Here is a 16667-nt window from a genome sequence, read left to right as displayed (position 1 = left end):
CATGGACTTTACCTGGGCAGGCCTCCCAGGTATATTAACGGCTGCCCAAGTATATTTGGTGACACATTTTTGTTTTTATTACTATAACCTCTAAAAAAGTTTTTATCCGCCCGAGATAATGAAACCATCCGCGATCGATTAACTAGTGTAAAATCTTCCCTTGCCCTACGTGTTTCGTACTGCTCGTTCTGTGTGCTCAAGAACTGTCGACACTCCCACAGACAATCTCCAGTGTTTCCCATATGTTGATTTATTTGTGGCAGGCCGCAACAATATCCACCGCCCGCTGCCATTAGCTCCCGCGTCTCACACACATGAGCGTGACTTTAGCTCAATATTTAGCAACTTTCAGACCCTTTTGAAAGCTTTTTTCCCATAAAAGGTACATACTGACAAACCTAGCGACTTTTTTGAAAAAACCCCTTAGCTATCGTTCAGTTAGAAGATGTCTCCAGTACTGCCCCGCAAGCGCGAGGTCTAACTCGCTCGGCGCAGTGTCGCCTCTCTCGGAGTCTCTTCTGAGCAGTGAGCGGCAGAGAAGATACCACCGAGTATCGAAAAACGTCTTGTCGTTCGGTACCAAATTTCGATACCTAAGGGGTTAATCTCATCACCGTCAGTGAGCCAATAATCCTGCAGCACTAGGTGTGTTTGACTAGAAACGGAGACGCGCAGATTGATCAGTGTTTCGAAAGCGCACGGAGCAGTCCGCTCTCTATATCGCGCGGTTTGTTTATTATACACAGACTGAAGCGCGCGTGACGCTCGCGGTGATTTCAGCGTCTGCCATCTCACTAAATGAGGACATAAACACATGAACAACATCTCCAGACCTGCTCTGAGACTCACTTCATGAGCATTTTACCGTTTGATTCGAGTAAAACTAACTCATATCATATACACACAGAACTGTAAAGGTATTCCAGGCAACCCGTCAAAATAAAAGTTCGGTTTTAATATTAACGGTATTAATATTGTTCAGCAGACAGTACATACTGCTACTACTAGGCTACTATTAAAATTAAAACTTTTTTTTTTTTTGTAATGATCACACAACAGTTATTCCATGTTTTAATTTTAATAGTAACCCCCCTTTGTTTGCCAAAATAAATAAACTTTGATTTTCAATAATTTAAAGATAAATTAAATTAATGTTTTATGTCTTCATTTGAAAACACCCACTTATGAAAGTGGATGAAGATTTAAAATTTCTTGAAGTCTTTAACAACCTAGAAATGATGATTCTGTCTGAGCTATGTGTTTTAAAATGAACACGCACTAATGTAAACGTAGCCTAACAGATGTGTAAACTGAACTATTTGAACTTTATTAAAATTATTTATTTATTTATTGTGTTGGATATATTTTGCTCCTTTGTGCAGTGGCTCAGGAGATGAGGCTTTGAGTCTGTATAAATATCAACAAGCTAAAAAAAATAGTTTTTTGAGATAATGTAATCTTATTAAAACTGATTTCATAAAACTGGTATCGAAAAAAGTATCGTTCAGGAACCGGTATCGAACTCAAGGTATCGGTATCGATATCGAAATTTTTTGAACGATACCCAGCCCTAAATATGCATATAGTTTGTTACTCAGACGCAGACAGTGTGCTGAATGAGACAACACAATAATATAGCCAAAACCACCGCATATATTCGCTTTTTAGTGCAAGTTAGATGTATGTTGATTTTATCAGACGATGTCGTGATTTATAAATCAGGATTTAGGAGTATAGTGAGTAGGGGTGGCTCGATACCATAATTTTGGCTTCGGTACGATACCAGAATGTAGTACCTCGGTATCGATACTAAATCGATACCATAGGTGACAAATAACCAGCCTCAAAAGATAAGTGAATTAAAAATATATATATATTATTAATAATAATAATAATAATAAAAACATATTCATGTGTTAATACCTTTGTATCAAACTGTAACAAAAAACCTAAAGGGAACATAGGTTACAATTAAAAAAAAAATAGGCTAACTGAAGTAATAAGATGAAAATATATTCAAATCTTATCTTTTCAGTGCAAACACAGTGCAAACTAAATGTCTCCTAAAAAAAAAAACCTACCGGAAACAGGTTTCATTTTGAAGAAGTTTGAAGAAAAAAAAAAATAGCACTGAAGTTGTGCAATTGATGCAACAAATGTTGCTTTATTGTAAAGTGTTATTCTAACAGTCAAAGTAATATTCAAAATCATGTTATTATTTCTCTCTCTCGGATTGTTTTCAGATTTCAGACTCAACCAAAGAAAAAGCATTAAATATAAATCTCACTCTCTCATTTGTTTCATATTAGTGGTCGGCAGCGCGTCAGAAACATTCCCTAAATATCATTGATACTAAAAATATAGCAAAACTCTTGCTCAATTCATATCCAATTAAAATTTGATTGTATGAAATGCAAGTGCATGTATTACGTGACCAAAACTTCATTGATTCTAGCGTGTCTCACATGCACATTTGCGCTTACTGTACACTGTAAAACTTTTCGTTGTAAATTTACAGTATAATACTGGCAGCTGGGTTGCCAGCCACATACTGTATTTTTACAGTACTACTACTGTACACAACATTTACAGTTCTGTACTGTATTTACGAAATACAGTATTATACTGTTATATAACTTTTTTTTACAGTATTACACTGTAAAACTTTTCGTTGTAAATTTACAGTATAATACTGGCAGCTGGGTTGCCAGCCACATACTGTATTTTTACAGTACTACTACTGTACACAACATTTACAGTTCTGTACTGTATTTACGAAATACAGTATTATACTGTTATATAACTTTTTTTTACAGTATTACACTGTGCTCTTTACAGGGAATACTGTAAATCCTGCTTTTATTTCAGTACTCTTGGATTTACAAAATTAAAAATATACTTTTTCATAACAGTATTCCCAAAAAAATTGAGAAAATAATATTTTCTGAGTTTTAAAACATTTTATTTATTTTGAAGAAAAGACCAGGCAATTGCCTTATATGAATTTACTGGCTGAAATGCCAGCTGTAGTTTTTTTTTTCCTTTTTCTTTTAAATATAAAACATGTAAAATGCAATTAACAATTAGCAAGTAATTCAAAATACAGTAATCTTATTTACTTTTAAAGAATGGAAAGGTTTTTCAGAAATATATTTTTTATAAGTCTTTCAGAAGAGAGGAAACCTGTGGGTTTACAGTACTGTTCTTTTTTTACACAACATGTCCAGTCTTCTTGTAAGTCACTTTTCCTTTCTTGGTTTTTGATGCACATGCAGGGCTGATGTCGAGAAAGCATCTAAAAGACAGAAAAGAAAAAAAGTGAACATTATGTATATGTCTAATATATATATCTAATACACACATACACACACAGCATCTCACAGAAGTGAGTTCTTTGAGACAGCACAGAGAATTGCAACACTTACGATGTGATTACATGACTACATGATAATGTTAAATATGCAATATGTCATTCAGCTCTTTAATCAACTGTATAAAATATTTGTTAAAATATACTTAAGTACTTTACAAATACTGTCAAAACAAGTTAGTGACAATTCACTCTATCATATATATATCAATGGCAAATATGCTAACCTCAGTCGCAAGGGTGCATGCCACCTCTTCCTGATACTGGAGGTTGAAATCATACAATAATACAAACAGCACTGCAAGGCCAGAGACAAAGTTGGGCTGCTCAACATTTACCGCTGGTTGCTTAGAGATTGACCTGAAAATAAAAAAAGAAAGAAAATACTTCAAATAAACTATTGTGGGTTCCATTGCAGTTCTGTTTAGTTGTCTATACATAGTTCAACTCAACATAACTATTAAACTAAATCTGAAATATGTGCAGGGAAATCCCATTTACAGGGTTCACAACTATAGCTGTGAACTGCATAATAATAGTATCTCATGAATGCACAGTCGAGCACAAAAGACCAATGTCAGTGTCAGGATTTTCATTAAACAATATTGCATTCCCTCAGAACACTTAGAATACATGACATGTTGCATGTGAACATTCTGTGATACTATTGTATCTTGATGCTGGTCACTATCACTGCCATTATATGGACAAGCGTGAGCAGGCTTTTTTTTATTTATTTTGTATTATTCTCCTTTAGTGGTCCAAAAAACAAAGAAGGTCATAGGGCATTAGAACAACACCAGGGTGCATGGAAGCATATGGGTAGCAAAATTCAATTGAAATGCAATACGTAAAATGGTGATATATTTCAATTTACATTTTCTTATACATGTGCAATATTTAGTGCACATATGTATTTTATTGTATATCACATAAATTTTATTTAAATTATAAAATTTACATTTGCCATTTCCTACACTAGTTTTAATACACAAATTAAAAACATATTTTAATGCTTTATAAGTTGCAAAATGGAAATTAAAATGTATTACCCAAATTGATTAGATGTTTAACATGTCCAAGCAAAAACTGTTTTTACATCATAATACCACATGATAATTGTAATTTCAGAATGCATTCTGATCCAAAGGTGCAGTAAAAAGGTAGAAAAATTGTAATTTAAAATATCTTTTATTTTTCTTAAATGCATTGACACTCATATATAAGACGTTTCAATTGCATTTTCATTTAATACCCCATGATGAATATAAAGTCAATGTGGATTTGAAAATGCATTCGAAATGTATTTGAAAATGCAACACACCCCCGACCTGTCAATCTTTAGGCTACATCAAGGCAGGGCTTGGCAACAGGATGCACAATTGTAGAAAATATCATATGTAAATTATATAACTGAATTTCCATTTTCATTTTGCACTAAACTTTGCACATTTAGGGTAAAATGTCAATTAAAATACAGAAATGCATTGCCATTTTGCATATTACTAACTGAATTTGAAATTATTTCAAACTGAATTTTGCTACCCATATGCTTCCATAGCGTTAATGATGACTTGATGTTCATTTTAGGTACTAAACCTTTACTGTTTACTTACCAAGAATTATAGGTTGTGTTCTCTGGCAAATGTAGAGACTGCTGGACATCAGATTGAGTGGTGAATACCTGAAACAATTTTTAAGAAGACAGCACAACCATCACTAACAGAACCAAGACATAACAAATCACATTTATTTGCAACATGCTTTAAGTAATCTCTACTTACATCTGCTTGAAGGGTAAGGCCATCTAATTTCTGCAAGTGTGGGAGCAGCTGTAGGACCATGGAAGACATGGAAGCAATCAGGAATACTACTTTTGAAATAAGCATTAGGAACATGACTATGGATTTTCATGTGCTGGCAAAATTATAACACATTAAAAAGCACGATCATAGAACTGACATTTTTTAACATGGACTACAAATGGGAAGCACTTACATTAGCACCGGATCTTCATCAGATTGTTCAGCCTGAAAAATAATAATAATAATCAGAAGCAGGTCATGTGAATGTGTGTCTTATTTGCTATTTAAGTTGTTTTTGATTGTTGGATTAAAGGAAGGTGTGCATAAACATCTTAAAAGGGATAGTTCACTTTGAAATTAAAATTTGGTATCTATCAGCTTACCCCAAGGGCATCCAAGATGTAGGTGTCTTTTTTTCTTTAGTAGATCCAATTTTGATATGTTTAGGTCAAATCGTTCTAGCTTGTCAGTCATATAATGGCAGGTATAGGTCACTGTCTCTATAAGAGGGAAAAAGAACATGCACAGAGAAATCCAAATTAAACAATTCCCCATCGTAACTACACATTAATGGCCTAAGACACGAAACGAGCGGTTTGTGTGAGAAAATGAACAGTATTTATACAGTTTTTTACCTCTTGTACACAACCATGTCCAAGTGATCTGAGTGCGCGCACGCATCCGGTGTGTGACGTGTGTGTGCGCGCTCTGGCTTAGTCCGCCAAAATAACTTTATTGCACAAATAATTAGAAAGTTATTGAACGCGGAAATATGTGAATGTTGTGAATGTGCGAATATAAAACCAATTTTACCCAAGTGAATTGCTAACTCGGGATTTAAGTTAAGTTTAACGTTCCCAAAATCAAACCATGCGTGGAAACAATGTAGAAATGTGAATGAAAAAAAGACAAGCTTACCGTATCGATACTTAGTCGAACATTAATCCATCTTCTCATGCTCCAGTCGATTAGCATCATCTCAGGCACAGGTTAGATGATTCAGATGACAAATTATCTCCGCGTCTGCTCAGGCAGCGTCGTCCATTGTTTGCTGCGTCACAGGCACTAACGCTTGAAACGCGAAACGAAGCTCACAAAGCTTATCTACGCACAGATTCACAAACCACTGGCTTATCTTAATAACGCGAATAATTATTTTGTTCAATTAATTCCCGCTGACGAATCTAGTTTGCCTGTAATACACTGTTCACATTTCTTCTTCTTTGGAGATCACATCACATTTGAATTGAGCGCGAAATAAATATATCCCACAATGCAATGCGTTTACAGTATGGTACTGTATTACAAATTTAGCGGGCTGAAAACAGAAAATTTCTGTATATTTACAGACATTCTGTAAAATATACAGAATGCTACTGTTTTATAAAAATACAGTATAATACTGTTAGAAAATGCCTGTAAATTTACAGTAAAGTTTTACAGTGTATTACATCTGAATGTGCGTTGATCAGATGTAAATAAAAGGTCAAATCAAATCTGAATTTATGAACAATGCACTCACCTGTCGATCTCTTAATACTTTGAAAAGATCAGGATGAGCAAGCGACATGCTTAAAAAGATTTGATGTGTTCCTGTGGCAACATGATTTAGGCCTATAGCAACGCTTGCATACAGGTGCAGTAAGGCCAGTTCCTTCACCTTTGTCATCTATTTTTTATCCAAAGTAATGCCATATTTCACTTCTACTGCTGTCTTTATTTATTAATTTTGTGTGCGCTGAGTTTCATCTGTTTGATCCATCGCATTGTTCTGTTGTCACATTTACCAGTTGCGCAGCAATTTGGGAAGCACTGCCACCTACAGGTGCATTTTGCAACAGCAGCGTATGGAATACCGAATTGAGCAAAATTATGATATCGTACCGTTTGAAATATAATATATACCGGTATTTTTCCAGTATCGGTATACCGCGCATCCCTAATAGTGAGAGTGATTCCTGGTTAACATGTAGTATTAATGGGTCGTGTTTACTATTTACTTGTTTTATGTTTGACAACAGAAAATATAATGTGAACAACAAATATATAACAGTATTTCCCTACTGCAATTCAGTTGAATTGTGCTCAATATAATGTGTGTGTGTGTGTTGTTAATAACATAGCCATTGCAGCTGCCACACAGTATGATTTGGCAGTGATGTAACTATTGAGTGACTGACTTAAGCAATAACTGAGAGAGACAGAATATCAGAGGAGTAGAGGTCAGCTGGGCTATGCACATTCTATAAGACACTAAACTAATTAAAGGAGAAACTATGCCAAGCTGTCGTACCATCTCTTTACTGGCTAGAAACTGTGCACTTTAAGTAGATGTTGTTTGACTTGGTCTGGAACATTGGACCCTGCTGTAGTTGAATTTGCCTGTGACTCATACTATCCAATTTACAGTACCAAGAAGCCTTTGTATCCCCTTGAGTTAGTGACACATGGCTCCTCCCTTGTACAGGGCCCCTTCCTCAAGAGACAGCCTCTATAGAATTATGTCATTGGAATTGTGAACTGTCTTTCTTGGGATGAGGGAGTTCTCGTAGGGAAGGAAGCCTTACTTCTTGTCACGGTCAAGGAAGTTTTTAGTGAATGGCAGGGTGGAGTATCTGTATGTGTTTGGTACTTCCTTGAAAATGGCTTTTGAATTTGTTTGAATTTTTTTACCCATTTCTCAAATCTGCTTTATTTGTCCTCCCTTCTCAAAAAATACTCTCAAAAAAATACTAAAACAATATGAAGTGTCACTGGTTTTGGTAACACAGGAAGTGTTGTTGCATTAGTTAAGACCACAAGAAGACGTGTGTGTAACATCACAGAAAGACTACTGCTACTGATGGTTTTTGCAGGTATTTCAGAAATGCCAGCTGAATGCATAGATGAATATACAGTAGGCTGCCACTTGCAGTATTTAGAGTTCTGAGTGCTTTTGCCTGTTGTATTATGGGTGCAGTTGTTTCACCAGACACCATATTGATTAGATGGTGAACCTGATATGGAGATCTACTGGTGTGCTGCATTCTACTAGTGTGCTTCATTTATGATTAAACCTCTCATTCCTTTCTGCTTTCAAGCATTAATTCTTTATCTCAGGGAGCTATGCTAACAAATTCTGGTTAGGAGCACTTTGAAGCTCACTGGTCCTTTATTGGTTATGCTTTTCTATGGAGGTCCTAATCAGGACGCTCATGAATAAGTACATTTGCCCAGTAGCCCAAACGTATTAAATGAAGGCAGACATTAAATGTGCATTAATCAGATGAAGGATCCTATTATGGAGAATGCTTGAATGATGAATATTCATTAAATTACTTGACTGGCTGCTCCAGGAAGTTTACCAAGCAACATCTGCATTAATATTCACACCCTGTACCATAACTTTGCTTCAGACATGTATGATGTGTTTTTGTCAGAAATGGCTGACAATTAAATTTTTAATTAAAAAATTTATGAACAGTTAAATGCCCCCCCCCCCCCCCCCCCCCCCCATTATGCAATAACAGTGTCCAATAACCTTATATTTATTTGCTACCACCTCCATCCTTGTACATCCCTCTTTTATTCCATCCCATTCTATCATCTATTGGACAACTGTATATACAATCATTTGTGTTTCAATTATTCTTTTCTTTTTCAATTTTTTGTTTATATATATTTACATGTGTATTTTTTTATTCTCATATTATTTTTATTGTCTGTGTGTCGTTGTTGTCTCTGTGAACTTGAAGCTTATGACACTAAAACAAATTCCTTGTATGCGCAAGCATTCTTGGCAATAATTCTGATTAAAGTAAGAATATATGCTACAGTGCAAAAGTTTGGGGTCTGTACATTTTTTTAAAATGTTTTTAAAGTCTCTTATGTTCACCAAGGCTACATTTATTTGATCACAAATACAATAAAAACAGTAATATTGTGAAATTATATTTTGATTTAAAACAAGTATTTTCTATAGTATATTTAAAAAAAGGAAATTTATTCCTGTGATGGCAACGTGTCCGTTACTCCAGTTCCTGTTACGTTTGATCAATTAAATGTGTCCTTGCCAGGGAAAAAAATAAAAAGAGACCTTGCTCATCCAAAACCTTTGAACAGTAGAGTATATATTAATCATATTAGCATGTATGTTAATAATGGGCATACTTGGCAGTATGCCCATACTTGGCAGTATGTCACTTAACTTCACTCAAAAAAAAAAAAAAAAGGGGGAAGTCGTGGCCTAATGGTTAGAGAGTCGGACTCGTAATCCAAATGTTGCGGGTTCGAGTCTCGGGCCGGCAGGGATTGTAGGTGGGGGGAGTGAATGTCCAGCGCTCTCTCCACCCTCAATACCACGACTGAGGTGCCCTTGAGCAAGGCACTGAACCCCCAACTGCTCCCCAGGCGCCGCAGCATAAATGGCTGCCCACTGCTCCGGGTGTGTGTTCACGGTGTGTGTGTGTTCACTGCTGTGTGTGTGCACGTTGGATGGGTTAAATGCAGAGCACGAATTCCGAGTATGGGTCACCATACTTGGCAGTATGTCACTTCACTTCACTTCACTTCACTTCACTTCACTTCACTTCACTTCACTTCACTCAATCGATTCTCAAAACAGTTGCAGCCCTCATGGAATTGTTTTGAAAATGTTTTTTATTCCTGTGATGGCAAAGCTGACTTTTCAGCATCCATTACTGACATTAGTGTATATATTAATCCTGTTAATATGTTTGTGTGCTAATCAATTCTCAAAATAGTTGCTGCCCTAATGGAATTTATGTTGTGTTCCTTGCCCTTTCGATCTCCCACAGAATCTAACCTTTATACTGACTGGCTGTACTGTTTTTGTTTTTACCTGCAGGTGTGAATGTGTCATCAATGACCTCTCGCTCTCTTTCTGTCCCTGCAGGTGTGTGTGGAGGAGTCTATGTATCGGTATGGAGTATAGTGCCGACAGCAAACTGGATGACAGGGATTGCAGACAAGCCTCGCATGCTCACACACTGATCACTGGTGTACAGTGACTGTTGCTGCAGACTTCAGCAGGATTCCATCCTTTCTATGATTTTACCTCTTTATTTCTTCAAGCTGGACTCTTAATTTCTTGATTTTTGGACGCCTTTTGTGAGCCGCCTTACCCCCCCTTCCCCTTTTCCCTTTTCTCTCCCTCTCCACACTTCTCTTCCCTCTCTCCCCTTTATTCTTTCCTTGTTGACCTTTTTGATCAAATTTGGATCAGCCTGTGCGCTAAAATGAGTTGGCTGAGTCGTTTAAATCCAAGAGGTCCAGGCACTCGGACCGGTCGACATGCAGCCCCATCCAGCCCATGCACTGCCGACCCTGAGACTTGTCTTATGGTGTTTGAAAACCACTGGAGACAGGTGAGACACAGCATAGTCTTATTTCCTTCATAACAATTGTTTAAATAAACTCCTTACTACAACTGCAAACATGTAAATTTAATTTTGTCTTTTTACTTGTTAAAAAAGTATGAACTATCAATTAGAGGGCAGAAGGCATGTAGTAGTTTGTGTACAACAGGTTTTTCAGTAAAGTTGTGATTATGTTGATAAAACAGAGCTTATGAATTCATGTATCAATTCAAACATGATATTGAATTTTTTGCATGCTGCTCTGACTAAAAGGCTCATAGATGTCTTTCCATATTAGTAAGTCTAAAACACATCTATACTTGGTTTGTCATTTGGAAATGTGTTTTTTATGAAAAAACAAATGCATTTATAGTTTTATGTCTTTAGGGCATATCAGTAAACTTTTATGCTCAAATATAAAACCTACAGTTGGTACACCCACGCATTAACAGGTTTTCCTCCTTAGTGTACGTCAGTGCTCTCTTATTTGAATTGTTTTTCACTACATCATTATTGACAGCTATTCCTTTTTGACCTTGCCACAAATAGAATTGTACTGTTCCTTGTCTTTTTGTCAGGTGTCAGGGGTGTTGAAACGGAGAGAGTCTTCAGTGGGCTGTTATGCCGATGATCTCACTGCAGTTCGCAATCACACAGATCAGATGCTGTGCCTGCTAGCTGAAGAGAGACCAGCAGGGGGAGACATTGAATCACCAGGTTAAAACATTCTCCTGTGAGCTCGATGGAGCATACATTTGTACTGTTTCACAGTTTAGCCTAATACATAAGAGGCTGTTTTATGTGACAATGGATTGTAAAATATTTGCAGCAATGGGTCCTATTCTGGAGATGGTGGTGGTGGAGAACATCCTGGATGAGTTGGTACAATGGCATTTGCGTCGTGGTCTGGATCCAGACAGCCAGCTGGAGCTGTTGAAATTGTTTGAGATGCTGATCGGACAGTCACATCAGCCCCTGCTCCTGCACAGTGCAGTGCTACAACCGCTCCTAAGCCTGCTGGGAGCATGTGTGGATTCCCAGCTGGGCTGCCCTGCTGCCCTAGAGTCCAGCCTCGTACTGCTACTAAATCAGGTGTTTGACAGGCAGATGCTGACACCTGTTTGAACCATCTATTTTAAATTATGACCAGCCCTGCAGACTTTTCATTTGTGCATTTTCCCAAATTTAAATTGATTCCACATAATTTTGCAGATTACAATCATTGAACCGGCCTTCGTCCTTGAGTTCCAGTAGTTCCAGAGTCAACATTTTTGGCACAGAATTCATGACAACCAATCAAATTGACCTTAGAACTTGGTTAGGGGCTTGTACACCTTTTTCCTGTAATTTAATGGTTAGGTTATTGCTAAGTTTTGAGTTAGGGATCTGGATTGGGTTAGAACTCATTTTTCTGGCAGGAATATCTTTCCAGGACCAACACAACATTCTGTAAAATTAGAAGATGCGATTACAATCAGCACAGAAACAAAACTCCATGTTGGAACTCAATTTAAAAAAACTCCAATTCTCCACTTAAATGAGGAGTAAAACTAATTATTTAACTTAATTGCAACAGCTGTAATGTACAATGATTTTGTTCATAATTGAATATTAATGTGCTTTCCTTATTTGTAACTAAATAATGCTTGTTTGTGTCAGGTGTGTGTGTGCATGGCGAAGGAAACTGCAGTTTTGGAGTTGATATTTAGGTGTGGACCGGTGCAGCAGGGTCCCACTAACCTGCTGATCTTCTCCCTGTTGGTGCCATTTATTCATCGAGATGGTTCTCTGGGGCAGCAGGCCCGTGACGCGCTGCTGCTCGTCATGGCAACCTCTGCCAGCAACCACGCTGTTGCACGTCACATCGCAGAGAACTCCTACTTCTGCCCAGTAAGCATGAGTGTGTTTATATTCATATTAGGGATTGGTCACGATTTTTTAATATTCGATTAGTTGATTTAATTCTAGAATATCGAATAGGTTGTGCGATTAATGTCTTAAAAAATTTCCCCATGTATTCCGTGTTGATGTGGTGACGCGTTCAAGTAAGCAGAGGGTGGCGCTGCCAAAGACAACAGAAGAACACATTGTCTCACGCGCACACTGTAGACTTGCGTGACAAAAAAAAAAGACTTGCGTAGCATGTAACGATTATAGTAACTTGGGACAATGTCAAATAAGAGTTCTGTGCAGACCACAAACACCCCCGACTGGGTTAGAGGTGTGGCTGAATCCGTATTCAGAAAGGTGTGGAAAACAAATAACGCGTTCTACGGAGCCACTAAAGGGACATGGTTAGCCGCTTCCTAGCGGTAGCCTGTTGCATTACAGTACATAACATTTCACTTACCACATAAACGGAGTAAGGAGAGATGACTGATAGGATTATGGTGAAGGATTTGCAGCTCCTGAGCACCAATGACAAACATGTAATCTTGTAAAATGTACGGTAAGTACTGATGAGTGCTGCACCGTACATGTGATCGCTAATCTCGAAAGTGAAAGTAAAAAAACAAGCACGCGTACAAAAGCGATTTCAATTCCCTATATATTAATAACGGCTCCCTGATGCCCGCAGTTTTTATACAGTATATTTACTTAACGATATAATTGCAACAGAAGATATTGAAGTATATTTTCCCTCCCATCTCATATATATTCCCTTGAGGGGTTCCATTGTTTGAAATGCAAATGTCCTAGCCTTATGAGCAGTTGATTTATGCTAATCGACGGACTGTTATGTTTAAGTCATTCGGTTATGTTTATTATATTGATATGTTTCAGCATGTTACAATCATTATATGGCTTGAGTTAAGGTAGTAATTAAACAGTTTATCATACAGATTGATAGCGTGAATCCCGTCTCTCTCCCTTTCTCTCTGTTTATGGGTGTTTGTGCGTTCATGCGGGGGAGGGGTGCGATTTTCAAATAGTAATCGAATAATACCCAGTGATTTTTCGAATATTATTTTTGCTTGGAATACCCATCCCTAATTCATATCCTCCTGTTCTTTCTGTTAGCATGTCTTTATTAATATATCCTTTCTGTTCATGTTATGATGTGCCTTTTTTGTTTAATTTAAACATGTAATTTAAATGCCGTTTGTTCATTTGAGTGCCTCTTGGAGCTGTTTCAGTGGAGATATAAAGTACTGTAGTGTTTTCTCTGGGTTGCATTGGCTACTGTGGAATGAAAAAGCCATTTGTCATCTGCTGGTGTGCTACAGTTTTGGACTCAGTTGGTTTCAATGCTGCTTTCCTCTCTTCTGTCCTCTTTTCTCTTGAGAATAATATATGAGTGTTCATCTGACCCACTTAACACATGCAACTGGAGGTCTCATCAAGGACTCTGCTGCAGTACCTCTCAAAATTTTATTTTTTTTTTTTTTACTTTGTGTCACATATATCTATTTTTATGCTAGAGATGCACAGGTCTAGCTGGTAGTTTCTTTGGTGGCCTGATTTAGTGAAAGTGAAGTGACATATGGCCAAGTATGGTGACCCATACTCGGAATTTGTGCTCTGCATTTAACCCATCTAACGTGCACATACACAGCAGTGAACACGCGCACACCGTGAACACACACCCGGAGCAGTGGGCAGCCATTTATGCTGCGGCGCCCGGGGAGCAGTTGGGGGTTCGGTGCCTTGCTCAAGGGCACCTCAGTCGTGGTATTGAGGGTGGAGAGAGCGCTGGACATTCACTCCCCCCACCTACAATCCCTGCTGGCCCGAGACTCGAACCTGCAACCTTTGGATTACGAATCCAACTCTCTAACCATTAGGCCACGACTAGCCACTTTTGTGGCTGTAGAAGACATGGTGAAGTTCCAGATATAAAACTAGCTCTGTGAATGATGTTGTTCACCATACTTGAGCATTAAGGTGTTTACCATTATTCAGTGAATGTTCACATTTGACAATCCAGTAGTTTCAATAGAAATCCTTATGGTCAGGAAATTGCAAATGAGTCTCCATTTTGGAGACTAAATTTTGCAGAATTTTTTTTAAATTACTGTATCATTATTCCATGCTAAGATATTGGAATAACAATAACTGTGCTTGAAATAAGAGCTGTACTTTTTGTTGTAGTTTTGCAAAAAAAAAAGAAAAAGGAAGATCTTGTGTGTTACAGTGATTTTACCATAATGTGTTATTACACAGCTTGAAGCAGCTGTGAACTTAATACGTTTATTATTAACAGTTCATTAGTCAAATAGATTTGTTGCAACTTGTCAAATGTATATGCTTCATTTGCTTTGTGTTTTCAGATGTGCATATTGCAAATGTTTTTTTCATTCAGTTTGTTTAAAATGCAGAGATTGCTTGGTGAACTTTATGAAATAATGTTGGCACCTATTGTTCTGTTTCCCAGGTGTTAGCGACAGGACTGAGTGGACTGTATTCATCCCTGCCACGGAAGATTGAGGTACGAGGTGACGACTGGCACGCCCTGCGGAGGGAGGACTGGATGGGCGTCTCCTCTCTAGTGCTATTCATGAACAGTCTTGAATTCTGTAACGCTGTAGTACAGGTGGCACACCCTCTTGTGCGCTGCCAACTCCTTGACTACCTCCACAACGGCTTCCTGGTTCCAGTCATGGGCCCTGCTCTGCACAAGGTGAACCACATTGAACTGAGCTGAAGATGTGAGCCATATTTGGCATAGATGGCAGTTTCCATGTTCATTCATTATAAAACAATGTTTTGAATAGTATTCGTTTTCTCTCATTTTGATTTCTTTGCACTCTCTCTTTCTCTTTCATGGTTCCTCTGTTAGTCGTCAGTGGATGAGATGATAGCAAGCACGGCATATCTGGACTTGTTTTTACGCAGTATCACAGAAACTTCCCTCCTTAAGACCTTCCTGCGCTTCATTCTGTTGCATCGCCATGACAACGACACCATCCTTGATACACTACTCACACGCATCAACAGCAATTCACGGGTTAGTTTGGCACACGCTACAGCTAGGGTGCATGTATGGATAGAAAATACACTGTTTTGTCAGTGCTGTATGCTTAGCATTGAAGAGGCAGTATATTCCTGGGAATGTGGAGTGACTAAAGCTGCATTGTTATTTCTATCTCTCTCTTTGAAGCTGTGCATGGTCTCTCTGAGTCTGTTCAAGACATTGCTCAGTCTCAGCTGTGAAGACTTCATGCTCCAGCTTGTTCTCAGGTATGTTGTGTGCTTGGGTGTGTGACTCAATTTGCCATCAAGAAAGTCTACAAAATAATCTTTGGCTGTTTATAGATGGATTTGGACAATGCATTTTGCAAATTGCAATGCATTACATAGACGACCGTTAAAGGTTTGGGATCAGTAAGATTTTTTTAAAGAAATTAAATAGTTTTATTTCACAATAATGTATTCAATTGATTAAAAGTGACAGTAAAGACATAGTTACAAATGATTTCTATTTTAAATAAATTGTTGTCATAGTTGCCACAAAAAATATATAATCATTTCAACATTGATGATGATAATAAGAAATGTTACTTGAGTGCCAAAACAACATATTACTGTAATTTATGGGCCATGTGACACTGATGACTAGATTAATGGCTTCTGAAAACTCAGCCTTGCCATTACAGGAATGAATTACATATATTAAATTGTAATCATTTTTCGACAGTTACTTTTTGTACTGTATTTTTGATCAAATAAATGCAGCCTTGGTGTGCATAAGATACTCCTTACAAAAAATGTTTTTGTTACCAACGGTAGTGTAGATCATATATTTGTGTGTCATAAATAATAGGATTCTTATTTGTGGATTTTATTATGCATTTGATATCGCTCATACTTAGGGGAAAGAGATTAAAATAATTATTATTTGTGTGTAAAAAAAGATAAAACCGTTTATTTAATGTTTGCCTCTAGGTATCTGTTGCCATGCACACATGTAATGCTGAGTCAGCGAAGGGCAGTCAGAGAAACAGACCTCTATGGCAAATCAGCTGACAAGTTCCTTTCCCTCATACCAGAATGCTGCCGAATCACTGCAGCACCCTCTAGTGAGCGGGATGATGAACCTGCCTTTTGGGGAAAGGGTAAGCCTGCGTCAGGCACATTTACAGATGTGCTTTTAAACTGCACTGAAAAAACTTTGCTGCTGTTCATGTACATGTA

The 16667-nt window shown here is 37.6% G+C and overlaps 2 protein-coding genes across 4 annotated transcripts in view; one reads left to right on the top strand and one right to left on the bottom strand.

The window, feature by feature from the left end:
* The window catches only part of LOC306876880 (FHF complex subunit HOOK-interacting protein 1B-like), a 29818-nt gene that overhangs the window by 6188 nt on the left and 6963 nt on the right, over positions 1-16667 (top strand). Inside the window, exons 2-9 of the mRNA XM_079428321.1 lie at positions 10070-10541; positions 11111-11249; positions 11362-11624; positions 12192-12422; positions 14908-15153; positions 15313-15480; positions 15634-15713; positions 16419-16588. Of these exons, the coding sequence (XP_079284447.1) occupies positions 10413-10541; positions 11111-11249; positions 11362-11624; positions 12192-12422; positions 14908-15153; positions 15313-15480; positions 15634-15713; positions 16419-16588 (1426 nt within the window). The 5' untranslated portion in view covers positions 10070-10412. The remainder of the gene's footprint in view (positions 1-10069; positions 10542-11110; positions 11250-11361; positions 11625-12191; positions 12423-14907; positions 15154-15312; positions 15481-15633; positions 15714-16418; positions 16589-16667) is intronic.
* Positions 2947-6622, bottom strand: LOC306876969 (uncharacterized protein). 3 transcript variants are annotated; one of them, XR_013784860.1, is made up of 7 exons: positions 6094-6622; positions 5559-5675; positions 5369-5400; positions 5155-5202; positions 4987-5054; positions 3598-3730; positions 2947-3295 (listed from the first exon to the last, which is right to left on the bottom strand). XR_013784860.1 is itself a non-coding variant. In XM_079428457.1 (6 exons), exons 3-6 carry the CDS (start codon positions 5266-5268, stop codon positions 3122-3124), a joined length of 489 nt encoding a protein of 162 aa, XP_079284583.1. In that variant the 5' UTR covers positions 5269-5400; positions 5559-5675; positions 6094-6423; the 3' UTR covers positions 2953-3121. The 3 variants fall into 3 exon arrangements, 2 of the variants coding, with proteins under 2 accessions (XP_079284583.1, XP_079284582.1); XM_079428457.1 differs by having other exon boundaries at positions 2953-3295; positions 5155-5400; positions 6094-6423; XM_079428456.1 differs by lacking the exons at positions 5559-5675; positions 6094-6622 and having other exon boundaries at positions 2953-3295; positions 5155-5405.

Source organism: Barbus barbus (genome assembly GCF_936440315.1).
Source record: "Barbus barbus genome assembly, chromosome: 11".
NCBI classification, from domain to species: domain Eukaryota; kingdom Metazoa; phylum Chordata; class Actinopteri; order Cypriniformes; family Cyprinidae; genus Barbus; species Barbus barbus.
Note: the sequence above shows the minus strand (reverse complement) of the source record. Positions and strands in the feature narration are given on the sequence as shown.